Raw genomic sequence first — 24,862 nt, 5'->3', positions numbered from 1 at the left:
TGAGCGAGAGAACAGACAGCTAGCAAGGTCAACTACAAACAAGAAGCCTTGGTTTAGGGCCTAACTGATGAGAGATGGTAGGCCAATTGGCTAAGTGGGCAGTTGTCTGACGTTGTTCCCTGCACCTGGGTTTTGTTTTGCTTGCGTGCTGCTAGCAAGCCAAATGTTCAAGAATGGAAGATAATGCCAACCAATCACGAGGGCCTATGTAATGATGTATGGTGATGCTGGTGCACACTTCTATGGAGCGTCTTTTTGGAATTAAGAAGCGCTAGGCCCTTCACAGTTTTTGTTGATTAATTCTTCACAACGTGGGGTACTACACAGCGACCCCTGCCCAGCAATGCACAATTGGTCATTTTGTTTTGCCCTTTTGTGCTTATACTACTCCTGCCTGTGCCATCTGACCAGCGGCTGGCCATCTCTAGACCACTTTATTGTTATTGTGGTTAGATGCATCCTGACACCAGTATTGTGTTGAATAGTTGATTGCGCAAGCAGGCTGGGTACGCATCTGGTGCAGTAGACTGCAGAACCTATGAGGCATTGTTCCAGTTTAGGTGTCCATAATTTTGATTGGCCCCCTGCTGATGTATAGGCCCAATTGAACTAAATGGCCTTTAAATTGTGTTATCCTCTTTGTTTGTTTCCCTGATGAAGACGTTGAAATAATAGAATAAAGTCAATAGAAGTTGACTTTATGTGATCTGAGGAAATTCATTAAAGGTGGAGATAAACATTGAACAACAGGGGAGAAAGTGACGACTCTTGAGGAACTTCATAGTCCTCAGCCAGATGGGTAGAGACAAAGCCACCCACCATAACCAATTGCTGTCTCTCTGAAAGAAAGGAGGAAAACCATGTGCTCGCTTGAGTTGAGATATTACCGATCTCTCCACGTCTTTTAACTAAGATACAGTGGTCCACTGTGTGAAAGGCTGCAGAGAGATCTAACAGAACCAGGAGGGAGAGATCCCCCTGGTCTGCTACTGGAAGTAGATCCTCCCATACCACCGTCAGTGCAGTCTCTGTCGCACAACTAGGGTGGAAACCCTACTGGAGGGATCCAGAATAGCTTTGTCATCAATACATCTTTTAAATTGGGAGGCCACAATCTTCTCCAAAGGTTCACAACAGACAATCTGGCAACACTACAAAGTACAGCCCACCCTGTAAAGAAATGGAGCGGGCAGACAGTTTCAAAGAAGGAAAATGGATGCACTCTGGACACTGACAGGAGGGGAGTCGTTATGGTTAATAACCACAATAGTTGGTTAGGGTTTCTTGGCTTCAGCACAAATGACGCACAGGGTCTTAAAATTTCTCCAGGGCCCTTTTGGGAAGGACCAGGGGGACAGAACAGCAATGTACCTTTGGCTGTAGATGTTCGTGGTGCTCATCAGGGACAAGTCAGCTTCTGGGTGCTTTGTAGGCTTCTGTGACAGAGTTTGAGATGGGAGTCAGCTGAGGATATCAGGCAACAAGACGGGTCGGTGAGCAAAGCTGGATGAATGGCTGTAGGCTGGCCAACACAGCAGCTCGGGGTCAGGATCCCTGTCTCAGTGCTGATCAGCAGTTGTGAATCATTGGTCAAGACGTCTTGCATTTCTTTCAGTGACTGCTGCTTGACAATGGTCAGTGTTGCAGTCAGTTGCAGATCGAGGAACTTGACTGGCTCGAAAATGTCCTTTAAGGTGGATGGCGGTAGAAGCTTCTCGAGGCACTTCTCCCAGCTTCTTCCATGATCTTGTGCCGTCCTTTAAGGTGGACGGTGTAAAGCTGAGGAGTGTGTTGCAGGCAGCTGCCTTGTCCTTGGTTGTAGGTTCAGAGACCTTATGGCACTTCCTATCGAAGGAAGCTTGCTGCAGAACCTAGCAGAGCACGCGGTGTGCTTGCTAGGTACCAGTTCTGGAGTGGCTGGTGGGTCCTCTGAGTCCAGTATCTCTCTCTGTTCCCTGGGAGATGTTATGTGGAGGGATATTGCTTCCCTCTTTGGATCTCCTGGCCTTCCTTCACTGGTGGGAGATGTAAGGCTGACTGTACCTTCAGGTACAGTCCAAGGTTGAGTGCTTCTTTCTTTCTTCTTGTGAAGTCTTCAGATGATCTGACAAAAGAGGGGCTCTGCCCTCTTTTAAAGTCAAGTGAGCCACAGTGATTGGGGTTGGCTAGGTCTACCTTATTGAACCAATCCTGGGGTCCCTACCAACAAACTCCTGTATGCATGAGGTCATAACCAGAATGCTTTGCAACAGGCAAGGTAACCAGGTGAAAACAGGTACAAGATCTTTCCCCGGAGCTAAAATGGCAGAAACCTTCTCTCAACAGAAAGATCTCTGGGCATCCTTCCTTGTGATACTCCCATCTTCCTGTCTGTTATTGATCAAAGAGACTCTTTGGTTATTGGATCTCTCTGCGGTTCCTGATTAAAGAGGCAGGTCTCCCTGGAAGCTGCAGCAAGACCAGACTCTCTGGCTCCTGCAAACCACATTCTCGTACCTTATGAATGGGGTCCCCCTAGCAGGGTGGCCTACTGTACTACTGTAAACACACAGTTCCAGACATGACAGCTCACTGTCATTGATACTGAGGGCGGGAGCTGGCTTCCGGCTGACACAGTAACATTTGAAAGGTTGTTTGGTTTTCCGTTTCTTTTGTTAACCTCTGCAGCCAGGCCCCATGTAGTACCCATTTAGTACTCTCTATTGGTATGTGAATCACTGTCACCAGCTGCAGAGCCTAACAAAAGAACAGGGCAGATCCTTGGAGCCTTTGTTAGTTAATCAGGCGGGCCATGGCAGGGGGAAAGTTGTCCCTCCCCCTTCATGGGGAGGACATGGTGAAGTCCTGGCTGTCACATTCCAACTAAATATGACAGGGCGGACTGTGCCTGTAGGCTGTGTCCACCCAGAGTACATGGGCCTATGTGCTTTTCGCGGTGTGAGCCTAGGAAAATGTGTGTGGATTATCCCCATACATTTTCCTGAGGTTGGCCTACCATAATTCCATTTAATACAACATTTCAGAAAGCCCAGACGAGCGCACGCCACCATGCAAATGAGTGAATTCCTTATAGTGTGCCACCAGATATGTGGAGGTACGCTAATGTGCTACTCGTGACTGCTTTGTAGATGATACATGAAGTCTTGAACAGTATCTTGGCTTCGAGTGGAAGCCAATGTAGTTCACATAGGATGGGGGTAATTCAGTCGAATTTCCATGCTCCTGTAATAAGACGTGCTGCAGCGTGGTGGACTGCTTTTAGGGAAGCCAAGGGAGCAGCTGAGTGCACTTTCAGGAGAGCATTTCCCCCATCGATGTGCAAGATCACAAGGGCCTGCACTTCGGTCAGGAAGTCTTGCGGCTGGATGAAGGGTTTGATTTTTCAAAGGTTAGAGATTCTGAGCCAGGCTATTTGGACCTTCTTGGCTTTGTGTTTCTGGAAATACAGGCTGCGGTCAATGGTGAAGCTTTAGCATTTTGCTGCGCCTGAGAGTTGTGGATCGCTTGATCCACATCTCTCAGGATTTACAGGATTTCCTTCTAGGCCCATATCATTGAGCCATTGTTTTTTAGCGGGCGACCAATAAGGACGAATTCAGTATTGGATGGGTTTGGTTTGAGGAAGGCAGTGGACATCCAGGACAGGATGATCTCATGGTAACCGCGCAGGTGAATGATGCCCTGAGCGCTATTTACTCTCATGCACAACTGAGTATCGTCCACATATTGGTGGATGGCTATATTGGGATCTTTGAGGAGAGTGCCCAAAGGCTCCATGTAAAGGTGAAAAGGGATTGGTGAGAGGATGGAGCCATGGGGGACTCTGCAGGAGACCTGAAGTCAGTTAGAACACAACAAGTTCATTTAAAAAGGCTAGTGTCTGCCTGAGAGGTAGGAGGTAAACCAATTCAGGACAGTGCTAGAGAATCCCATCCTGTCAGCAAGGAGGGAGAGAAGGATGCAGTGGTCGACGGTGCCGAATGCAGCCAAGAGGTCAATGAGGAGGCATGCGCCACCCATAACTATTATTTGGAGAGCCTCATCCACCACCTGTGTCGATGCTATACTTGGGGCGGAACTCTGACTTATAGTCATTTAGGAGGTGGTGTTGTTCGATTCTTGTGAGTATTTGTGTAACATACTTTTTCCAATTTTGTGTCAATAAATGGGAGGTTCGTAATGGGCCGGTAGTCGACAAGGTCGTCTGGATCTAGGGTTAGTTTTTTCTGAAGAAGTCGTATGAGACCAGTTTTGAGGATGTCCGGGAATGATCCTTCTGTGACAGAGGCATTGATGATGCTGAGGAGCGCTTTGAGCACTGGGCCGGTCAAGTGTTAAATGATGGAGGACGGGGTTATATCGTCAGAGTTAGAAATAGGTGTGAGGGAGGCAGTAATGTTTAGGAGATCCGGGGGAAAGAGATGAGAGAATTCAGTGTAGAGGGGCAGTGTGCGTGCCGGGGTACAGGGAGCTCTAATGCTGTAAGAGGTTGATTCGATGGTCTCTCAGATTTTGAGGTCGGTGAGGGTTTGGTACAATGCTTTACTACTTTAAAAAGGGCTTTGCTCCTGTTGGAGGCTGCCATAATGGTGGTGGAGTAGTAAGCAGCTTTGGCCTCGGTAATCACAATCCTACGGTTTACATACCCTGTTGTAGGGTTTCTTGTAGTCATTGGATTTGTCTCACTGTTTGCCCTTGTCTGTGAGTCTCTTTCAGTCTCTGCCTGTTTTCCTCTCACAGTTTGTCCTTGTCGTCGACTCTCTTGTACAATCTGTTTTTCCTCTCACTGTTTTCTCCTTTCTCTGGGTTTCTTGTACAGTCTGTTTGGTTTCCACTTAGTTTTTCCCTGTCTCTGGGTCCCTTGTAGGTAGTCTCTAGTTTTCTCTCACTGTTTGCCCCTGCCTGTGGGTCTCTTGTAGTCTCTGTCTGATTTCCTCCTAATATTTGCCCCTGTCTTTGGGACTTTTGCAGCCTGTCATGGTTTCCTCTCAGTGTTTATCCATCTTCAGATCTCTTGCATTCTCAGTCTGATTGCCTCTCACTATTGCCCGTGCCTTCGGGTTGCTTTTGGTCTCTGTTTTCCTTTCACTGTTTTCTCTTGTCTTTGGGTCTTTTGCTCTCTCTCTGATTTCCTCTCACTGTTTGCCCCTGTTTTTGGGACTCTTGCAGCCTGTCATGGTTTCCTCTCAGTGTTTGTCCATCTTCAGATCTCTTGCAAACTGTCTGATTTCCTCCTACTAGTTTCCCCTGTCTTTGAGACTTGTGCTGCCCCTGTCTTATTTCCTTTCCCTTTTTCCCCTGTCTTTGGGACTCTTGCAGACTGTCATGGTTTCCTCTCAGTGTTTGTCCATCTTCAGATCTCTTGCTGTCTCTGTCTGATTGCCTCTCACTATTGCCTGTGCCTTCGGGTTGCTTTCGGTCACTGTTTTCCTCTCACTGTTTGCTCCTGTCATTTTGTCTCTTGTAGTCTCTGTCTAGTTTCCTCTGACCAACTGTCTGCTTCTGACTGTGGGTCTTTTTCTCTCTCTATCTGATTTCCTCTCACTGCTTGCCCTTTTCTTCATGTCCCTTGAATCATCTGGCTATTTTCGTCTCATATTTGGTCCATGTCTTTGAGTATCTTGTAAGATCTGGCTGTTTTCAGCTCACTGTTTTCTTCATTCCTCCTCTCATGCTCTCTCCCCAGGTTCAGGGATACCGGAGCTGAAAACCATCCTGCGTGGGGTGGTCCTGAAGGAGTATCTCACCCTCAAGGCATTCCTGGCCAAAGTCATCGGCCTCACAGCAGGTCTTGGCAGTGGGATGCCTGTGGGCAAGGAGGTGAGCATTTGGCTTGAGGTGGGGTAGTTCAAGGGAAGGTACCGCTCCAAGGGAAACACCTTGTTCTCTCATCCCTCCAGCGGATAGTGATTTACACCTTGTTCTCTCATCCCTTCAGCGGAGAGTGATTTACACCTTGTTCGAGAATCTCACCCCTAGGGAGGGATGATGAGCTCCTATTGTGGGTTACCTTTCATCCTATGTTAATGGAGTCCTGTTTGGATCCCTGCAGAAGGTATTGACCACCTTGTTTTGGGTGGTTCTATCCCCGGGGTGTCTTGACACAGATGGATTGCTTCTGATGGCAGAGCTTGTGCTCTGAGGTCTGTGGGTGCTTCACACTGTGAGAAATGTACCTATGTGGACCTTCATCTTCATGGGAAGGTGAAGCCTTGGGGTTGTGAAACTGACCATAGCTGGGGAGGTGGAATTCCAACCTATATTGCATGATTGCATGAGCTGCTCTCAGTTGGCACCAGGTTTGGTCTTGAGTCCAGGTGGCCTGGTTCCCTTTTAGAAGGTGATGTCTTGGAAATATGGCATAGACCACGGCGAGGGATGGGGTTCCATTTTATCTTTCATGGGTTGGTCTTTGGTGGTGCCAGGTTTGGTATTGAGTCTGCCCAGTCTGAGGGTGACCATGAGGTCCAGCGAGGAAACTGATGCATCTGAGATTTGAGCAAGGCTGTGGTGAGAAAGGGGGATCTTCGGCCTGTCTTGCATGGGTTGGTGTCTGGTGGCACCAGGTGTAGTCTTGGGACCAGGTGTCTGGTGTGGGAAGGGAGGGGGCTCCATTTTATATTTCATGAGTTGCTCTTTGTTGTGAAGTACTGCACAGCGGGTCAAGTGGCACAGCGAGTAGAGCGCTCGCTTTGACATCCTTGCAGACCCTGCTGACACAGGTTGGAATCCCGGCGGGGCCAAACTTAGCCTTTCATCCTTCAGAGGTCGATAAATGAGCACCACACACCGTGCGTAATAATAAGCAGCACACAGATGCCTGAGGGTTCGTAGGGCTATATAAATGCCAAATTATTATTATTATTATTACCTGTTTGTGAATGTGTTTGGTAAGGAGGGAGATGTGTTCTGAAGTGCTTGTTTGAGTCTGATGTGTTTTGTCATGTGATTTATGATGTCATTTGAGTGCCTATGGAATGTTGATTTATGAGTGACAGAATGCTGTGTTGAGGGTTCCATGTTCAGTCAGTTGGTTCCTCCCTTCCTGGGTGATGGGTGCCGGTGTTATTTTGTCTTATACCTGATATCTGTAACTTGTAACTTGTAACCTAAGAACTGAAGTAAACTTACTAAGAAGTAACCCAAGCAAGCGTGGACAGTGTTTAATTACACTTTCATGGGTTGATCTTTGGTGGTGGCAGGTTTGGTCTTGAGTCCAGGTGGCCTGGTTCCCTTTTAGAAGGTGATGTCTTGGAAATATGGCATAGACCATGGCGAGGGATGGGGTTCCATTTTATCTTTCATGGGTTGGTCTTTGGTGGTGGCATGTTTGGTCTTGAGTCCAGGTGGCCTGGTTCCCTTTTAGAAGGTGATGTCTTGGAAATATGGCATAGACCACGGCGAGGGATGGGGTTCCATTTTATCTTTCATGGGTTGGTCTTTGGTGGTGGCATGTTTGGTCTTGAGTCCAGGTGGCCTGGTTCCCTTTTAGAAGGTGATGTCTTGGAAATATGGCATAGACCACGGCGAGGGATGGGGATCCATTTTATCTTTCATGGGTTGGTCTTTGGTGGTGGCATGTTTGGTCTTGAGTCCAGGTGGCCTGGTTCCCTATTAGAAGGTGATGTCTTGGAAATATGGTATAGACCACGGCGAGGGATGGGGTTCCATTTTATCTTTCATGGGTTGGTCTTTGGTGGTGGGATGTTTGGTCTTGAGTCCAGGTGGCCTGGTTCCCTTTTAGAAGGTGATGTCTTGGAAATGTGGCATAGACCACGGCGAGGGATGGGGTTCCATTTTACCTTTCATGGGTTGGTCTTTGGTGGTGGCATGTTTGGTCTTGAGTCCAGGTGGCCTGGTTCCCTTTTAGAAGGTGATGTCTTGGAAATATGGCATAGACCACGGCGAGGGATGGGGTTCCGTTTTATCTTATATGGGTTGGTCTTTGGTGGTGGCATGTTTGGTCTTGAGTCCAGGTGGCCTGGTTCCCTTTTAGAAGGTGATGTCTTGGAAATATGGCATAGACCACGGCGAGGAATGGGGTTCCATTTTATCTTTCATGAGTTGGTCTTTGGTGGTGGCATGTTTGGTCTTGAGTCCAGGTGGCCTGGTTCCCCTTTAGAAGGTGATGTCTTGGAAATATGGCATAGACCACGGCGAGGGATGGGGTTCCATTTTATCTTTCATGGGTTGGTCTTTGGTGGTGGCATGTTTGGTCTTGAGTCCAGGTGGCCTGGTTCCATTTTAGAAGGTGATGTCTTGGAAATATGGCATAGACCACGGCGAGGGATGGGGTTCCATTTTATCTTTCATGGGTTGGTCTTTGGTGGTGGCATGTTTGGTCTTGAGTCCAGGTGGCCTGGTTCCCTTTTAGAAGGTGATGTCTTGGAAATATGGCATAGACCACGGCGAGGGATGGGGTTCCATTTTATCTTTCATGGGTTGGTCTTTGGTGGTAGCAGGTTTGGTCTTGAGTCTGGGCAGTCTGGTGGTGACCATGAGGTCCAGCGAGGAAACTGATGCATCTGGGATCTGAGCAAGGCCGTGGTGAGAAAGGGGGATCTGCAGCCTGTCTTGTATGGGTTGGTGTCTGGTGGCACCAAGTGGTCTGGTGTGGGAAGGGAGGGGGCTCCATCTTATCTTTCATGAGTTGTTCTTTGGTCATACCAGGTTTGGTGTTGGGACCTGGTGGTCTGGTGTAGTACTTCATCTCTTATAGGAAGGTGATGCTTTGGGGTTGTGACGTAGACCATGGCTAGGGAGAGGGATTTCCAATGTATCTTTCATGGGTTGGTCTTTGGTGGTGCTAGGTTTGGTCTTGGGTCTGGGTGGATTGGTGGGGACCATGAGGTCCAGTGAGGAAATGGAGGCAGCTGGGATTTCAGCAATGCCTGTGGTGAGAAAGCGGGATCTGCATCCTGTCCTGCATGGGTTGGTGTCTGGTGGCACCACGTGTGGTTGGAGGTCTGTGTAGTCTACTGCTGACTGTGAGCTTCTTTGAGGATGTTGATGTCTGAGGTTTGTGACAGAGACCATACAGGGGAAGGCCACGTGTGGTCTACCTAGACAGGTGGCCCCAGGTTTTGTTTTGGGCCCCCATGGTTTCCCACATGTTGAACCATCTATCCCTTGCAGATATTCAGCTTCCCTCAGATCAGACAAAGCTACAGGGAAAGGAGGCTTGATCAAAAGACACACAGTGGCCCCATCCTTATGTTTGTAACACAGCTGCTGCTCTTGGTCTCTCCCACTTTACAGGGTCCCTTTGTGCACATTGCCAGCATCTGTGCTGCTGTTCTCAGCAAGTTCATGTCAGTCTTCTGTGGCGTGTACCAGGTAAGTGTGGGGCTCAAATCTTCAGTGCCATGGGGAGTATGTGTGTGTGGGAGCAGGAGGGGGTCTGGGTCATGTACTTGTCTCATAGAGTGTGCTAGTGAGGACCATGTGGAGGTCATCTCATCCACTATATGGAGCGCTGCCCTCTATGTGTTGCTGCTTCTTATGTGCACTCTGCAGGGTGAATACATATAAAAGGGCTATGTGTAGCTAAGAGTGTCCACAGGGCCACGTTACCTCTAGGAGGGATGAGTGGGTATCCAGTGATAAAGTTGCCTGGGAAATGGCCCCACAGGGATGACATTTCCCCAAAAAGGCAGCCTCAGTAAAAACACTTTCCCCAAATACTCTAGGATTGTAGTTTGTAATATAGAATTATAACACTCCTAGAATATTTGGGAAAAGTATTTTAAGGGTGGGGGAAAAAAAGTCACCTACCTGGCCACTTTTTCCAGGCGACATTATCACAGGGAACTGGTGAGTGGGATTGCATGGCCTTGGAGGATAGGCTACCTGTATGCAGAACCATCCCTGTCAGGCCCCTGCCGCACAGATTGGCCATGCGTGTAAGAGGCCAGCTCTGCTGCACGGACTGGGTGAGCCTAAAAACAGATTGTCCGCTGGCTGCTTCTTTGAGACATGGAGACCGCTTGCTTGTTATGCCTGCTTGCTTGTACAGCCTGCTTGTCTGTTTCCAGTGTGTTGTAGGATGTCCATGTACAGAGGATGCCCTTCAGTGTAGAGCAGCCTTACCATATGGACTGGCCTTGTTGTAGGGTACTGCCTGTGCAAAGGTGCCCACTTAATTGTAGAGACTGCCAGTACATGCCACTGCCTGGAGGGCCTACCTTGTGGTCACACTATCCATGAAGATGATGCCTAGAGCTGCTGACAGTGACTGTATAGACACAACCTCCCTGCAGAGACAAGCCTCATATACTGACTTCACTACTTACATATTTCTCTATATGTATATAGTGGCCAGTCCTGTCCAGAGACTGTCTGAACCACAGAGACTCTCAGAGTGCACTGCCATGATACCTTTACAGGGTGACTTGCCTGCTCCCTGGACACTGCATGCATGTGACTGTCTTGCATAGACACTGTGTGTGTGCACTGACCTTACAGACTACATGTAGTGACTGTTCCATCAGGTGCACTCCTCTAATTGTGCTGTAAGGCTGGAACCTGCAGTACTCATGGAGGGCTCTGGTAGGGTCAAATCACACCCTCATTCTCTGAAGAAGTGAGGCTGACCTTAAGAGAAGCAGTGGGACTCTGCTGCATTGATTCACCTCTGCTTAGCAAGGGCTGAAAGTTCAGGCGTGTGCAGTCAGAGAACAATATAGCAGCCATACAGTAAATATGATGTATGTATAAAGTTTAACTCAAGGTGTATTCCTAAAGGAGAAAGAGTTCTTTTAGCAGAACAGAAATACTGTCAGCCACCCACACAGGGATAGCAAGGGCGCTTTGGTTCTGGTGATAGGCAGGCGTGAGCATGGGCCCACCGAAGTCAGAATACGGGCCGGATTAAGGGTGTATGGGGCCCGATAAAGAGCGTATCACGGTTAATAAAGGGTGGATCTGGCCCCATAAAGAGTGTATTAGGCCCGATAAAGAGCCAATGGAGCCGGATAAGGAGCACAAGGGGCCCAATAAAGGCAGTATGTGGCCCGGAAAATGGCAAAACAGGCCAATAAAGAGCGTAAGAGGCCAGATAAAGAGTGTATGAGGCCAAACAAAGAGAGTATGAGGTCAGATAAAAGGCCCATGAGGCCAGATAAAGAGCTTATGAGGCCAGATAAAGAGCTTATGAGGCCAGATAAAGAGCGTATGGGGCCAGATAAAGAGCTTATGAGGCCAGATATAGAGCATGTGAGGCCAGATAAAGACCGTATGAGGCCATCTGGCCTCATAAAAAAGCCTATGAGGCCAGATAAAGAGCGTATGAGGCCAGATAAAGAGCTTATGAGGCCAGATAAAAGGCCTACGAGGCCAGATAAAGAGCATATGAGGCCAGATAGAGAGCGTATGAGGTCAGATAAAGAGCATATGAGGCCAGATAAAGAGTGTATGAGGCCAAACAAAGAGAGTATGAGGTCAGATAAAAGGCCCATGAGGCCAGATAAAGAGCATATGAGGCCAGATAAAGAGCTTATGAGGCCAGATAACAAGCCTACGAGGCCAGATAAAGAGCATATGAGGCCAGATAAAGAGTGTATGAGGCCAGATAAAGAGAATACGAGGCCAGATAAAGAGCTTATGAGGCCAGATAAAGAGTGTATGAGGCCAGATAAAGAGAATACGAGGCCAGATAAAGAGCTTATGAGGCCAGATAAAGAGCATATGAGGCCAGATAAAGAGCGTATGAGGTCAGATAAAGAGCATATGAGGCCAGATAAAGAGCATATGAGGCCAGATAAAGAGTGTATGAGGCCAAACAAAGAGAGTATGAGGTCAGATAAAAGGCCCATGAGGCCAGATAAAGAGCATATGAGGCCAGATAAAGAGCTTATGAGGCCAGATAAAGAGCATATGGGGCCAGATAAAGAGCGTATGAGGCCAGATAAAGAGCATATGGGGCCAGATAAAGAGCGTATGAGGCCATCTGGCCTCATAAAAAAGCCTATGAGGCCAGATAAAGAGCATATGAGGCCAGATAAAGAGCGTAAGAGGCCAGATAAAGAGCTTATGAGGCCAGATAAAGAGTGTATGAGGCCAGATAGAGAGCTTATGAGGCCAGATAAAGAGCATATGAGGCCAGATAAAGAGAATACGAGGCCAGATAAAGAGCTTATGAGGACAGATAAAAAGCCTACGAGGCCAGATAGAGAGCATATGAGGCCAGATAAAGAGCTTATGAGGCCAGATAAAGAGTGTATGAGGCCAGATAAAGAGCTTATGAGGCCAGATAAAGAGCATATGAGGACAGATAAAAAGCCTACGAGGCCAGATAAAGAGCATATGAGGCCAGATAAAGAGCTTATGAGGCCAGATAACAAGCCTACGAGGCCAGATAAAGAGAATACGAGGCCAGATAAAGAGCTTATGAGGACAGATAAAGAGCATATGAGGCCAGATAGAGAGCGTATGAGGTCAGATAAAGAGTGTATGAGGCCAGATAAAGAGCATATGAGGCCAGATAAAGAGAATACGAGGCCAGATAAAAGCTTATGAGGACAGATAAAAAGCCTACGAGGCCAGATAAAGAGCATATGAGGCCAGATAAAGAGCTTATGAGGCCAGATAACAAGCCTACGAGGCCAGATAAAGAGCATATGAGGCCAGATAAAGAGCATATGAGGCCAGATAAAGAGAATACGAGGCCAGATAAAAGCTTATGAGGACAGATAAAAAGCCTACGAGGCCAGATAAAGAGCATTAGAGGCCAGATAAAGAGCGTATGAGGCCAGATAAAGAGCATATGAGGCCAGATAAAGAGCGTGAGGCCAGATAAAGAGCGTATGAGGCCAGATAAAGAGCGTATGAGGCCAGATAAAGAGCCTATGAGGCCAGATAAAAGGCCTACGAGGCCAGATAGAGAGCATATGAGGCCAGATAAAGAGCGTAAGAGGCCAGATAAAGAGTGTATGAGGCCAGATAAAGAGTGTATGAGGCCAGATAAAGAGCGTATGAGGCCAGATAGAGAGCGTATGAGGTCAGATAAAGAGTGTATGAGGCCAGATAAAGAGTGTATGAGGCCAAACAAAGAGAGTATGAGGTCAGATAAAAGGCCCATGAGGCCAGATAAAGAGCATATGAGGCCAGATAAAGAGCGTATGAGGCCAGATAAAGAGCATATGGGGCCAGATAAAGAGCGTATGAGGCCATCTGGCCTCATAAAAAAGCCTATGAGGCCAGATAAAGAGCATATGAGGCCAGATAAAGAGCTTATGAGGACAGATAAAAAGCCTACGAGGCCAGATAGAGAGCGTATGGGGCCAGATAAAGAGCTTAGGAGGCCAGATAAAGAGTGTATGAGGCCAGATAAAGAGCTTAGGAGGCCAGATAAAGAGCTTATGAGGACAGATAAAAAGCCTACGAGGCCAGATAAAGAGCATATGAGGCCAGATAAAGAGCATATGAGGCCAGATAAAGAGAATACGAGGCCAGATAAAGAGCTTATGAGGACAGATAAAAAGCCTACGAGGCCAGATAAAGAGCATATGAGGCCAGATAAAGAGCATATGAGGCCAGATAAAGAGAATACGAGGCCAGATAAAGAGCTTATGAGGACAGATAAAAAGCCTACGAGGCCAGATAAAGAGCATATGAGGCCAGATAAAGAGCTTATGAGGCCAGATAACAAGCCTACGAGGCCAGATAAAGAGCATATGAGGCCAGATAAAGAGTGTATGAGGCCAGATAAAGAGTGTATGAGGCCAAACAAAGAGAGTATGAGGTCAGATAAAAGGCCCATGAGGCCAGATAAAGAGCATATGAGGCCAGATAAAGAGCTTATGAGGCCAGATAAAGAGCATATGAGGCCAGATAAAGAGCTTATGAGGCCAGATAAAGAGCTTATGAGGCCAGATATAGAGCATGTGAGGCCAGATAAAGACCGTATGAGGCCATCTGGCCTCATAAAAAAGCCTATGAGGCCAGATAAAGAGCGTATGAGGCCAGATAAAGAGCTTATGAGGCCAGATAAAAGGCCTACGAGGCCAGATAAAGAGCATATGAGGCCAGATAGAGAGCGTATGAGGTCAGATAAAGAGTGTATGAGGCCAGATAAAGAGTGTATGAGGCCAAACAAAGAGAGTATGAGGTCAGATAATAGGCCCATGAGGCCAGATAAAGAGCATATGAGGCCAGATAAAGAGCTTATGAGGCCAGATAAAGAGCATATGGGGCCAGATAAAGAGCGTATGAAGCCAGATATAGAGCATGTGAGGCCAGATAAAGACCGTCTGAGGCCATCTGGCCTCATAAAAAAGCCTATGAGGCCAGATAAAGAGCATATGAGGCCAGATAAAGAGCGTATGAGGCCAGATAAAGAGCTTATGAGGCCAGATAGAGAGCGTATGAGGTCAGATAAAGAGTGTATGAGGCCAGATAAAGAGCTTAGGAGGCCAGATAAAGAGCTTATGAGGACAGATAAAAAGCCTACGAGGCCAGATAAAGAGCATATGAGGCCAGATAAAGAGCATATGAGGCCAGATAAAGAGAATACGAGGCCAGATAAAGAGCTTATGAGGACAGATAAAAAGCCTACGAGGCCAGATAAAGAGCATATGAGGCCAGATAAAGAGCATATGAGGCCAGATAAAGAGAATACGAGGCCAGATAAAGAGCTTATGAGGACAGATAAAAAGCCTACGAGGCCAGATAAAGAGCATATGAGGCCAGATAAGGAGCTTATGAGGCCAGATAACAAGCCTACGAGGCCAGATAAAGAGCATATGAGGCCAGATAAAGAGCATATGAGGCCAGATAAAGAGCGTATGAGGCCAGATAAAGAGCTTATGAGGCCAGATAAAGAGCATATGAGGCCAGATAGAGAGCGTATGAGGTCAGATAAAGAGTGTATGAGGCCAGATAAAGAGCTTAGGAGGCCAGATAAAAAGCCTACGAGGCCAGATAAAGAGAATACGAGGCCAGATAAAGAGCTTATGAGGACAGATAAAGAGCATATGAGGCCAGATAGAGAGCGTATGAGGTCAGATAAAGAGTGTATGAGGCCAGATAAAGAGCATATGAGGCCAGATAAAGAGCATATGAGGCCAGATAAAGAGAATACGAGGCCAGATAAAAGCTTATGAGGACAGATAAAAAGCCTACGAGGCCAGATAAAGAGCATATGAGGCCAGATAAAGAGCTTATGAGGCCAGATAACAAGCCTACGAGGCCAGATAAAGAGCATATGAGGCCAGATAAAGAGCATATGAGGCCAGATAAAGAGCATTAGAGGCCAGATAAAGAGCGTATGAGGCCAGATAAAGAGCATTAGAGGCCAGATAAAGAGCGTATGAGGCCAGTTAAAGAGCATATGAGGCCAGATAAAAAGCCTACGAGGCCAGATAAAGAGCGTATGAGGCCAGATAAAGAGCGTATGAGGCCAGATAAAGAGCCTATGAGGCCAGATAAAAGGCCTACGAGGCCAGATAGAGAGCATATGAGGCCAGATAAAGAGCGTAAGAGGCCAGATAAAGAGTGTATGAGGCCAGATAAAGAGTGTATGAGGCCAGATAAAGAGCGTATGAGGCCAGATAGAGAGCGTATGAGGTCAGATAAAGAGTGTATGAGGCCAGATAAAGAGTGTATGAGGCCAAACAAAGAGAGTATGAGGTCAGATAAAAGGCCCATGAGGACAGATAAAGAGCATATGAGGCCAGATAAAGAGTTTATGAGGCCAGATAAAGAGCATATGGGGCCAGAAAAAAGAGCGTATGAGGCCATCTGGCCTCATAAAAAAGCCTATGAGGCCAGGTAAAGAGCATATGAGGCCAGATAAAGAGCGTAAGAGGCCAGATAAAGAGCGTATGAGGCCAGATAGAGAGCGTATGGGGCCAGATAAAGAGCGTAAGAAGCCAGATATAGAGCATGTGAGGCCAGATAAAGAGTGTATGAGGCCAGATAAAGAGCTTAGGAGGCCAGATAAAGAGTGTATGAGGCCAGATAAAGAGCTTAGGAGGCCAGATAAAGAGCTTATGAGGACAGATAAAAAGCCTACGAGGCCAGATAAAGAGCATATGAGGCCAGATAAAGAGCATATGAGGCCAGATAAAGAGAATACGAGGCCAGATAAAGAGCTTATGAGGACAGATAAAAAGCCTACGAGGCCAGATAAAGAGCATATGAGGCCAGATAAAGAGCATATGAGGCCAGATAAAGAGAATACGAGGCCAGATAAAGAGCTTATGAGGACAGATAAAAAGCCTACGAGGCCAGATAAAGAGCATATGAGGCCAGATAAAGAGCTTATGAGGCCAGATAACAAGCCTACGAGGCCAGATAAAGAGCATATGAGGCCAGATAAAGAGTGTATGAGGCCAGATAAAGAGTGTATGAGGCCAAACAAAGAGAGTATGAGGTCAGATAAAAGGCCCATGAGGCCAGATAAAGAGCATATGAGGCCAGATAAAGAGCTTATGAGGCCAGATAAAGAGCATATGAGGCCAGATAAAGAGCTTATGAGGCCAGATAAAGAGCGTAAGAGGCCAGATAAAGAGCGTATGAGGCCAGATAGAGAGCGTATGGGGCCAGATAAAGAGCGTAAGAAGCCAGATATAGAGCATGTGAGGCCAGATAAAGAGTGTATGAGGCCAGATAAAGAGCTTAGGAGGCCAGATAAAGAGTGTATGAGGCCAGATAAAGAGCTTAGGAGGCCAGATAAAGAGCTTATGAGGACAGATAAAAAGCCTACGAGGCCAGATAAAGAGCATATGAGGCCAGATAAAGAGCATATGAGGCCAGATAAAGAGAATACGAGGCCAGATAAAGAGCTTATGAGGACAGATAAAAAGCCTACGAGGCCAGATAAAGAGCATATGAGGCCAGATAAAGAGCATATGAGGCCAGATAAAGAGAATACGAGGCCAGATAAAGAGCTTATGAGGACAGATAAAAAGCCTACGAGGCCAGATAAAGAGCATATGAGGCCAGATAAGGAGCTTATGAGGCCAGATAACAAGCCTACGAGGCCAGATAAAGAGCATATGAGGCCAGATAAAGAGCATATGAGGCCAGATAAAGAGCGTATGAGGCCAGATAAAGAGCTTATGAGGCCAGATAAAGAGCATATGAGGCCAGATAGAGAGCGTATGAGGTCAGATAAAGAGTGTATGAGGCCAGATAAAGAGCTTAGGAGGCCAGATAAAAAGCCTACGAGGCCAGATAAAGAGAATACGAGGCCAGATAAAGAGCTTATGAGGACAGATAAAGAGCATATGAGGCCAGATAGAGAGCGTATGAGGTCAGATAAAGAGTGTATGAGGCCAGATAAAGAGCATATGAGGCCAGATAAAGAGCATATGAGGCCAGATAAAGAGAATACGAGGCCAGATAAAAGCTTATGAGGACAGATAAAAAGCCTACGAGGCCAGATAAAGAGCATATGAGGCCAGATAAAGAGCTTATGAGGCCAGATAACAAGCCTACGAGGCCAGATAAAGAGCATATGAGGCCAGATAAAGAGCATATGAGGCCAGATAAAGAGCATTAGAGGCCAGATAAAGAGCGTATGAGGCCAGATAAAGAGCATTAGAGGCCAGATAAAGAGCGTATGAGGCCAGTTAAAGAGCATATGAGGCCAGATAAAAAGCCTACGAGGCCAGATAAAGAGCGTATGAGGCCAGATAAAGAGCGGATGAGGCCAGATAAAGAGCCTATGAGGCCAGATAAAAGGCCTACGAGGCCAGATAGAGAGCATATGAGGCCAGATAAAGAGCGTAAGAGGCCAGATAAAGAGTGTATGAGGCCAGATAAAGAGTGTATGAGGCCAGATAAAGAGCGTATGAGGCCAGATAGAGAGCGTATGAGGTCAGATAAAGAGTGTATGAGGCCAGATAAAGAGTGTATGAGGCCAAACAAAGGGAGTATGAGGTCAGATAAAAGGCCCATGAGGACAGATAAAGAGCATATGAGGCCAGATAAAGAGTTTATGAGGCCAGATAAAGAGCATATGGGGCCAGAAAAAAGAGCGTATGAGGCCATCTGGCCTCATAAAAAAGCCTATGAGGCCAGGTAAAGAGCATATGAGGCCAGATAAAGAGCGTAAGAGGCCAGATAAAGAGCGTATGAGGCCAGATAGAGAGCGTATGGGGCCAGATAAAGAGCGTAAGAAGCCAGATATAGAGCATGTGAGGCCAGATAAAGAGTGTATGAGGCCAGATAAAGAGCTTAGGAGGCCAGATAAAGAGTGTATGAGGCCAGATAAAGAGCTTAGGAGGCCAGATAAAGAGCATATGAGGCCAGATAAAGAGCATATGAGGCCAGATAAAGAGCATTAGAGGCCAGATAAAGAGCGTATGAGGCCAGATAAAGAGCATTAGAGGCCAGATAAAGAGCGTATGAGGCCAGTTAAAGAGCATATGAGGCCAGATAAAAAGCCTACGAGGCCAGATAAAGAGCGTATGAGGCCAGATAAAGAGCGTATGAGGCCAGATAAAGAGCCTATGAGGCCAGATAAAAGGCCTACGAGGCCAGATAGAGAGCATATGAGGCCAGATAAAGAGCGTAAGAGGCCAGATAAAGAGTGTATGAGGCCAGATAAAGAGTGTATGAGGCCAGATAAAGAGCGTATGAGGCCAGATAGAGAGCGTATGAGGTCAGATAAAGAGTGTATGAGGCCAGATAAAGAGTGTATGAGGCCAAACAAAGAGAGTATGAGGTCAGATAAAAGGCCCATGAGGACAGATAAAGAGCATATGAGGCCAGATAAAGAGTTTATGAGGCCAGATAAAGAGCATATGGGGCCAGAAAAAAGAGCGTATGAGGCCATCTGGCCTCATAAAAAAGCCTATGAGGCCAGGTAAAGAGCATACGAGGCCAGATAAAGAGCGTAAGAGGCCAGATAAAGAGCGTATGAGGCCAGATAGAGAGCGTATGGGGCCAGATAAAGAGCGTAAGAAGCCAGATATAGAGCATGTGAGGCCAGATAAAGAGTGTATGAGGCCAGATAAAGAGCTTAGGAGGCCAGATAAAGAGTGTATGAGGCCAGATAAAGAGCTTAGGAGGCCAGATAAAGAGCTTATGAGGACAGATAAAAAGCCTACGAGGCCAGATAAAGAGCATATGAGGCCAGATAAAGAGCATATGAGGCCAGATAAAGAGAATACGAGGCCAGATAAAGAGCTTATGAGGACAGATAAAAAGCCTACGAGGCCAGATAAAGAGCATATGAGGCCAGATAAAGAGCATATGAGGCCAGATAAAGAGAATACGAGGCCAGATAAAGAGCTTATGAGGACAGATAAAAAGCCTACGAGGCCAGATAAAGAGCATATGAGGCCAGATAAAGAGCTTATGAGGCCAGATAACAAGCCTACGAGGCCAGATAAAGAGCATATGAGGCCAGATAAAGAGTGTATGAGGCCAGATAAAGAGTGTATGAGGCCAAACAAAGAGAGTATGAGGTCAGATAAAAGGCCCATGAGGCCAGATAAAGAGCATATGAGGCCAGATAAAGAGCTTATGAGGCCAGATAAAGAGCATATGAGGCCAGATAAAGAGCTTATGAGGCCAGATAAAGAGCATATGGGGCATGATAAAGAGCGTATGAGGCCATCTGGCCTCATAAAAAAGCCTATGAGGCCAGATAAAGAGCATATGAGGCCAGATAAAGAGCGTATGAGGCCAGATAAAGAGCGTATGAGGCCAGATAAAGAGTGTATGAGGCCAGATAAAGAGTGTATGAGGCCAGATAAAGAGCGTATGAGGCCAGATAAAAGGCCTACGAGGCCAGATAAAGAGCGTATGGGGCCAGATAAAGAGCTTATGAGGCCAGATATAGAGCATGTGAGGCCAGATAAAGAGCGTATGAGGCCATCTGGCCTCATAAAAAAGCCTATGAGGCCAGATAAAGAGCATATGAGGCCAGATAAAGAGCGTATGAGGCCAGATAGAGAGCGTATGAGGCCAGATAAAGAGTGTATGAGGCCAGATAAAGAGTGTATGAGGCCAGATAAAGAGCGTATGAGGCCAGATAAAAGGCCTACGAGGCCAGATAAAGAGCGTATGGGGCCAGATAAAGAGCTTATGAGGCCAGATAAAGAGCATATGAGGCCAGATAAAGAGCTTATGAGGCCAGATAAAGAGCATATGAGGCCAGATAAAGAGCTTATGAGGCCAGATAAAGAGCATATGGGGCCAGATAAAGAGCGTATGAGGCCATCTGGCCTCATAAAAAAGCCTATGAGGCCAGATAAAGAGCATATGAGGCCAGATAAAGAGCGTATGAGGCCAGATAGAGAGCGTATGAGGCCAGATAAAGAGTGTATGAGGCCAGATAAAGAGTGTATGAGGCCAGATAAAGAGCGTATGAGGCCAGATAAAAGGCCTACGAGGCCAGATAAAGAGCGTATGGGGCCAGATAAAGAGCGTATGAGGCCAGATAGAGAGCATATGAGGCCAGATAAAGAGCTTATGAGGCCAGATAAAGAGCGTAAGAGGCCAGATAAAGAGTGTATGAGGCCAGATAAAGAGTGTATGAGGCCAGATAAAGAGCGTATGAGGCCAGATAAAGAGCGTATGGGGCCAGATAAAGAGCTTATGAGGCCAGATATAGAGCATGTGAGGCCAGATAAAGACCGTATGAGGCCATCTGGCCTCATAAAAAAGCCTATGAGGCCAGATAAAGAGCGTATGAGGCCAGATAAAGAGCTTATGAGGCCAGATAAAAGGCCTACGAGGCCAGATAAAGAGCATATGAGGCCAGATAGAGAGCGTATGAGGTCAGATAAAGAGTGTATGAGGCCAGATAAAGAGTGTATGAGGCCAAACAAAGAGAGTATGAGGTCAGATAAAAGGCCCATGAGGCCAGATAAAGAGCATATGAGGCCAGATAAAGAGCTTATGACGCCAGATAAAGAGCATATGGGGCCAGATAAAGAGCGTATGAAGCCAGATATAGAGCATGTGAGGCCAGATAAAGACCGTCTGAGGCCATCTGGCCTCATAAAAAAGCCTATGAGGCCAGATAAAGAGCATATGAGGCCAGATAAAGAGCGTATGAGGCCAGATAAAGAGCTTATGAGGCCAGATAGAGAGCGTATGAGGTCAGATAAAGAGTGTATGAGGCCAGATAAAGAGCTTAGGAGGCCAGATAAAGAGCTTATGAGGACAGATAAAAAGCCTACGAGGCCAGATAAAGAGCATATGAGGCCAGATAAAGAGCATATGAGGCCAGATAAAGAGAATACGAGGCCAGATAAAGAGCTTATGAGGACAGATAAAAAGCCTACGAGGCCAGATAAAGAGCATATGAGGCCAGATAAAGAGCATATGAGGCCAGATAAAGAGAATACGAGGCCAGATAAAGAGCTTATGAGGACAGATAAAAAGCCTACGAGGCCAGATAAAGAGCATATGAGGCCAGATAAAGAGTTTATGAGGCCAGATAACAAGCCTACGAGGCCAGATAAAGAGCATATGAGGCCAGATAAAGAGCATATGAGGCCAGATAAAGAGCGTATGAGGCCAGATAAAGAGCTTATGAGGCCAGATAAAGAGCATATGAGGCCAGATAGAGAGCGTATGAGGTCAGATAAAGAGTGTATGAGGCCAGATAAAGAGCTTAGGAGGCCAGATAAAAAGCCTACGAGGCCAGATAAAGAGAATACGAGGCCAGATAAAGAGCTTATGAGGACAGATAAAGAGCATATGAGGCCAGATAGAGAGCGTATGAGGTCAGATAAAGAGTGTATGAGGCCAGATAAAGAGCATATGAGGCCAGATAAAGAGCATATGAGGCCAGATAAAGAGAATACGAGGCCAGATAAAAGCTTATGAGGACAGATAAAAAGCCTACGAGGCCAGATAAAGAGCATATGAGGCCAGATAAAGAGCTTATGAGGCCAGATAACAAGCCTACGAGGCCAGATAAAGAGCATATGAGGCCAGATAAAGAGCATATGAGGCCAGATAAAGAGCATTAGAGGCCAGATAAAGAGCGTATGAGGCCAGATAAAGAGCATTAGAGGCCAGATAAAGAGCGTATGAGGCCAGTTATAGAGCATATGAGGCCAGATAAAAAGCCTACGAGGCCAGATAAAGAGCGTATGAGGCCAGATAACAGGCCTACGAGGCCAGATAAAGAGCATATGAGGCCAGATAGAGAGCGTATGAGGCCAGATAAAGAGCTTATGAGGCCAGATAACAGGCCTACGAGGCCAGATAAAGAGCATATGAGGCCAGATAAAGAGCGTATGAGGCCAGATAAAGAGCTTATGAGGCCAGATAAAGAGCTTATGAGGCCAGATAAAGAGCTTATGAGGCCAGATAACAAGCCTACGAGGCCAGATAAAGAGCATATGAGGCCAGATAAAGAGTGTATGAGGCCAGATAAAGAGTGTATGAGGCCAAACAAAGAGAGTATGAGGTCAGATAAAAGGCCCATGAGGCCAGATAAAGAGCATATGAGGCCAGATAAAGAGCTTATGAGGCCAGATAAAGAGCATATGAGGCCAGATAAAGAGCTTATGAGGCCAGATAAAGAGCATATGGGGCCAGATAAAGAGCGTATGAGGCCATCTGGCCTCATAAAAAAGCCTATGAGGCCAGATAAAGAGCATATGAGGCCAGATAAAGAGCGTATGAGGCCAGATAAAGAGCATATGAGGCCAGATAAAGAGCGTATGAGGCCAGATAAAGAGCGTAAGAGGCCAGATAAAGAGCATATGAGGCCAGATAAAGAGCATATGAGGCCAGATAAAGAGCGTAAGAGGCCAGATAAAGAGCATATGAGGCCAGATAAAGAGCATATGAGGCCAGATAAAGAGTGTATGAGGCCAGATAAAGAGTGTATGAGGCCAGATAAAGAGCGTATGAGGCCAGATAAAGAGCGTATGGGGCCAGATAAAGAGCTTATGAGGCCAGATATAGAGCATGTGAGGCCAGATAAAGACCGTATGAGGCCATCTGGCCTCATAAAAAAGCCTATGAGGCCAGATAAAGAGCGTATGAGGCCAGATAAAGAGCTTATGAGGCCAGATAAAAGGCCTACGAGGCCAGATAAAGAGCATATGAGGCCAGATAGAGAGCGTATGAGGTCAGATAAAGAGTGTATGAGGCCAGATAAAGAGTGTATGAGGCCAAACAAAGAGAGTATGAGGTCAGATAAAAGGCCCATGAGGCCAGATAAAGAGCATATGAGGCCAGATAAAGAGCTTATGAGGCCAGATAAAGAGCATATGGGGCCAGATAAAGAGCGTATGAAGCCAGATATAGAGCATGTGAGGCCAGATAAAGACCGTCTGAGGCCATCTGGCCTCATAAAAAAGCCTATGAGGCCAGATAAAGAGCATATGAGGCCAGATAAAGAGCGTATGAGGCCAGATAAAGAGCTTATGAGGCCAGATAGAGAGCGTATGAGGTCAGATAAAGAGTGTATGAGGCCAGATAAAGAGCTTAGGAGGCCAGATAAAGAGCTTATGAGGACAGATAAAAAGCCTACGAGGCCAGATAAAGAGCATATGAGGCCAGATAAAGAGCATATGAGGCCAGATAAAGAGAATACGAGGCCAGATAAAGAGCTTATGAGGACAGATAAAAAGCCTACGAGGCCAGATAAAGAGCATATGAGGCCAGATAAAGAGCATATGAGGCCAGATAAAGAGAATACGAGGCCAGATAAAGAGCTTATGAGGACAGATAAAAAGCCTACGAGGCCAGATAAAGAGCATATGAGGCCAGATAAAGAGCTTATGAGGCCAGATAACAAGCCTACGAGGCCAGATAAAGAGCATATGAGGCCAGATAAAGAGCATATGAGGCCAGATAAAGAGCGTATGAGGCCAGATAAAGAGCTTATGAGGCCAGATAAAGAGCATATGAGGCCAGATAGAGAGCGTATGAGGTCAGATAAAGAGTGTATGAGGCCAGATAAAGAGCTTAGGAGGCCAGATAAAAAGCCTACGAGGCCAGATAAAGAGAATACGAGGCCAGATAAAGAGCTTATGAGGACAGATAAAGAGCATATGAGGCCAGATAGAGAGCGTATGAGGTCAGATAAAGAGTGTATGAGGCCAGATAAAGAGCATATGAGGCCAGATAAAGAGCATATGAGGCCAGATAAAGAGAATACGAGACCAGATAAAAGCTTATGAGGACAGATAAAAAGCCTACGAGGCCAGATAAAGAGCATATGAGGCCAGATAAAGAGCTTATGAGGCCAGATAACAAGCCTACGAGGCCAGATAAAGAGCATATGAGGCCATATAAAGAGCATATGAGGCCAGATAAAGAGCATTAGAGGCCAGATAAAGAGCGTATGAGGCCAGATAAAGAGCATTAGAGGCCAGATAAAGAGCGTATGAGGCCAGTTAAAGAGCATATGAGGCCAGATAAAAAGCCTATGAGGCCAGATAAAGAGCGTATGAGGCAAGATAAAGAGCTTATGAGGCCAGATAAATAGCGTATGAGGCCAGATAAAGAGCATATGAGGCCAGATAAAGAGCTTATGAGGCCAGATAAAGAGCTTATGAGGCCAGATAAAAGGCCTACGAGGCCAGATAAAGAGCTTATGAGGCCAGACAAAGAGCTTATGAGGCCAGATAAAAGGCCTACGAGGCCAGATAAAGAGCATGTGAGGCCAGATAAAGAGCGTATGAGGCCAGATAAAGAGCGTATGAGGCCAGATAAAGAGCTTATGAGGCCAGATAAAAGGCCTACGAGGCCAGATAAAGAGCATATGAGGCCAGATAAAGAGCGTATGAGGCCAGATAAAGAGCTTATGAGGCCAGATAAAGAGCTTATGAGGCCAGATAAAGAGCATATGAGGCCAGATAAAGAGCTTATGAGGCCAGATAAAAGGCCTACGAGGTCAGATAAAGAGCATATGAGGCCAGATAAAGAGCTTATGAGG

The 24,862-nt window shown here is 46.5% G+C and overlaps 1 protein-coding gene across 1 annotated transcript in view; it reads left to right on the top strand.

Annotated features, from left to right (window-relative positions):
• Positions 1–24,862, top strand: part of CLCN1 (chloride voltage-gated channel 1) — a 1,282,884-nt gene that overhangs the window by 330,062 nt on the left and 927,960 nt on the right. Inside the window, exons 5-6 of the mRNA XM_069650302.1 lie at positions 5,687–5,820; positions 9,259–9,336. Coding sequence (XP_069506403.1) covers positions 5,687–5,820; positions 9,259–9,336 — 212 coding nt within the window. The remainder of the gene's footprint in view (positions 1–5,686; positions 5,821–9,258; positions 9,337–24,862) is intronic.

Source organism: Ambystoma mexicanum, chromosome 3p (genome assembly GCF_040938575.1).
Source record: "Ambystoma mexicanum isolate Mex_15411 chromosome 3p, UKY_AmexF1_1, whole genome shotgun sequence".
Classification (NCBI taxonomy): Eukaryota; Metazoa; Chordata; class Amphibia; order Caudata; family Ambystomatidae; genus Ambystoma; species Ambystoma mexicanum.
The sequence above is the reverse complement of the archived record's forward strand: the minus strand, read 5'-3'. Positions and strand labels throughout refer to the sequence as shown.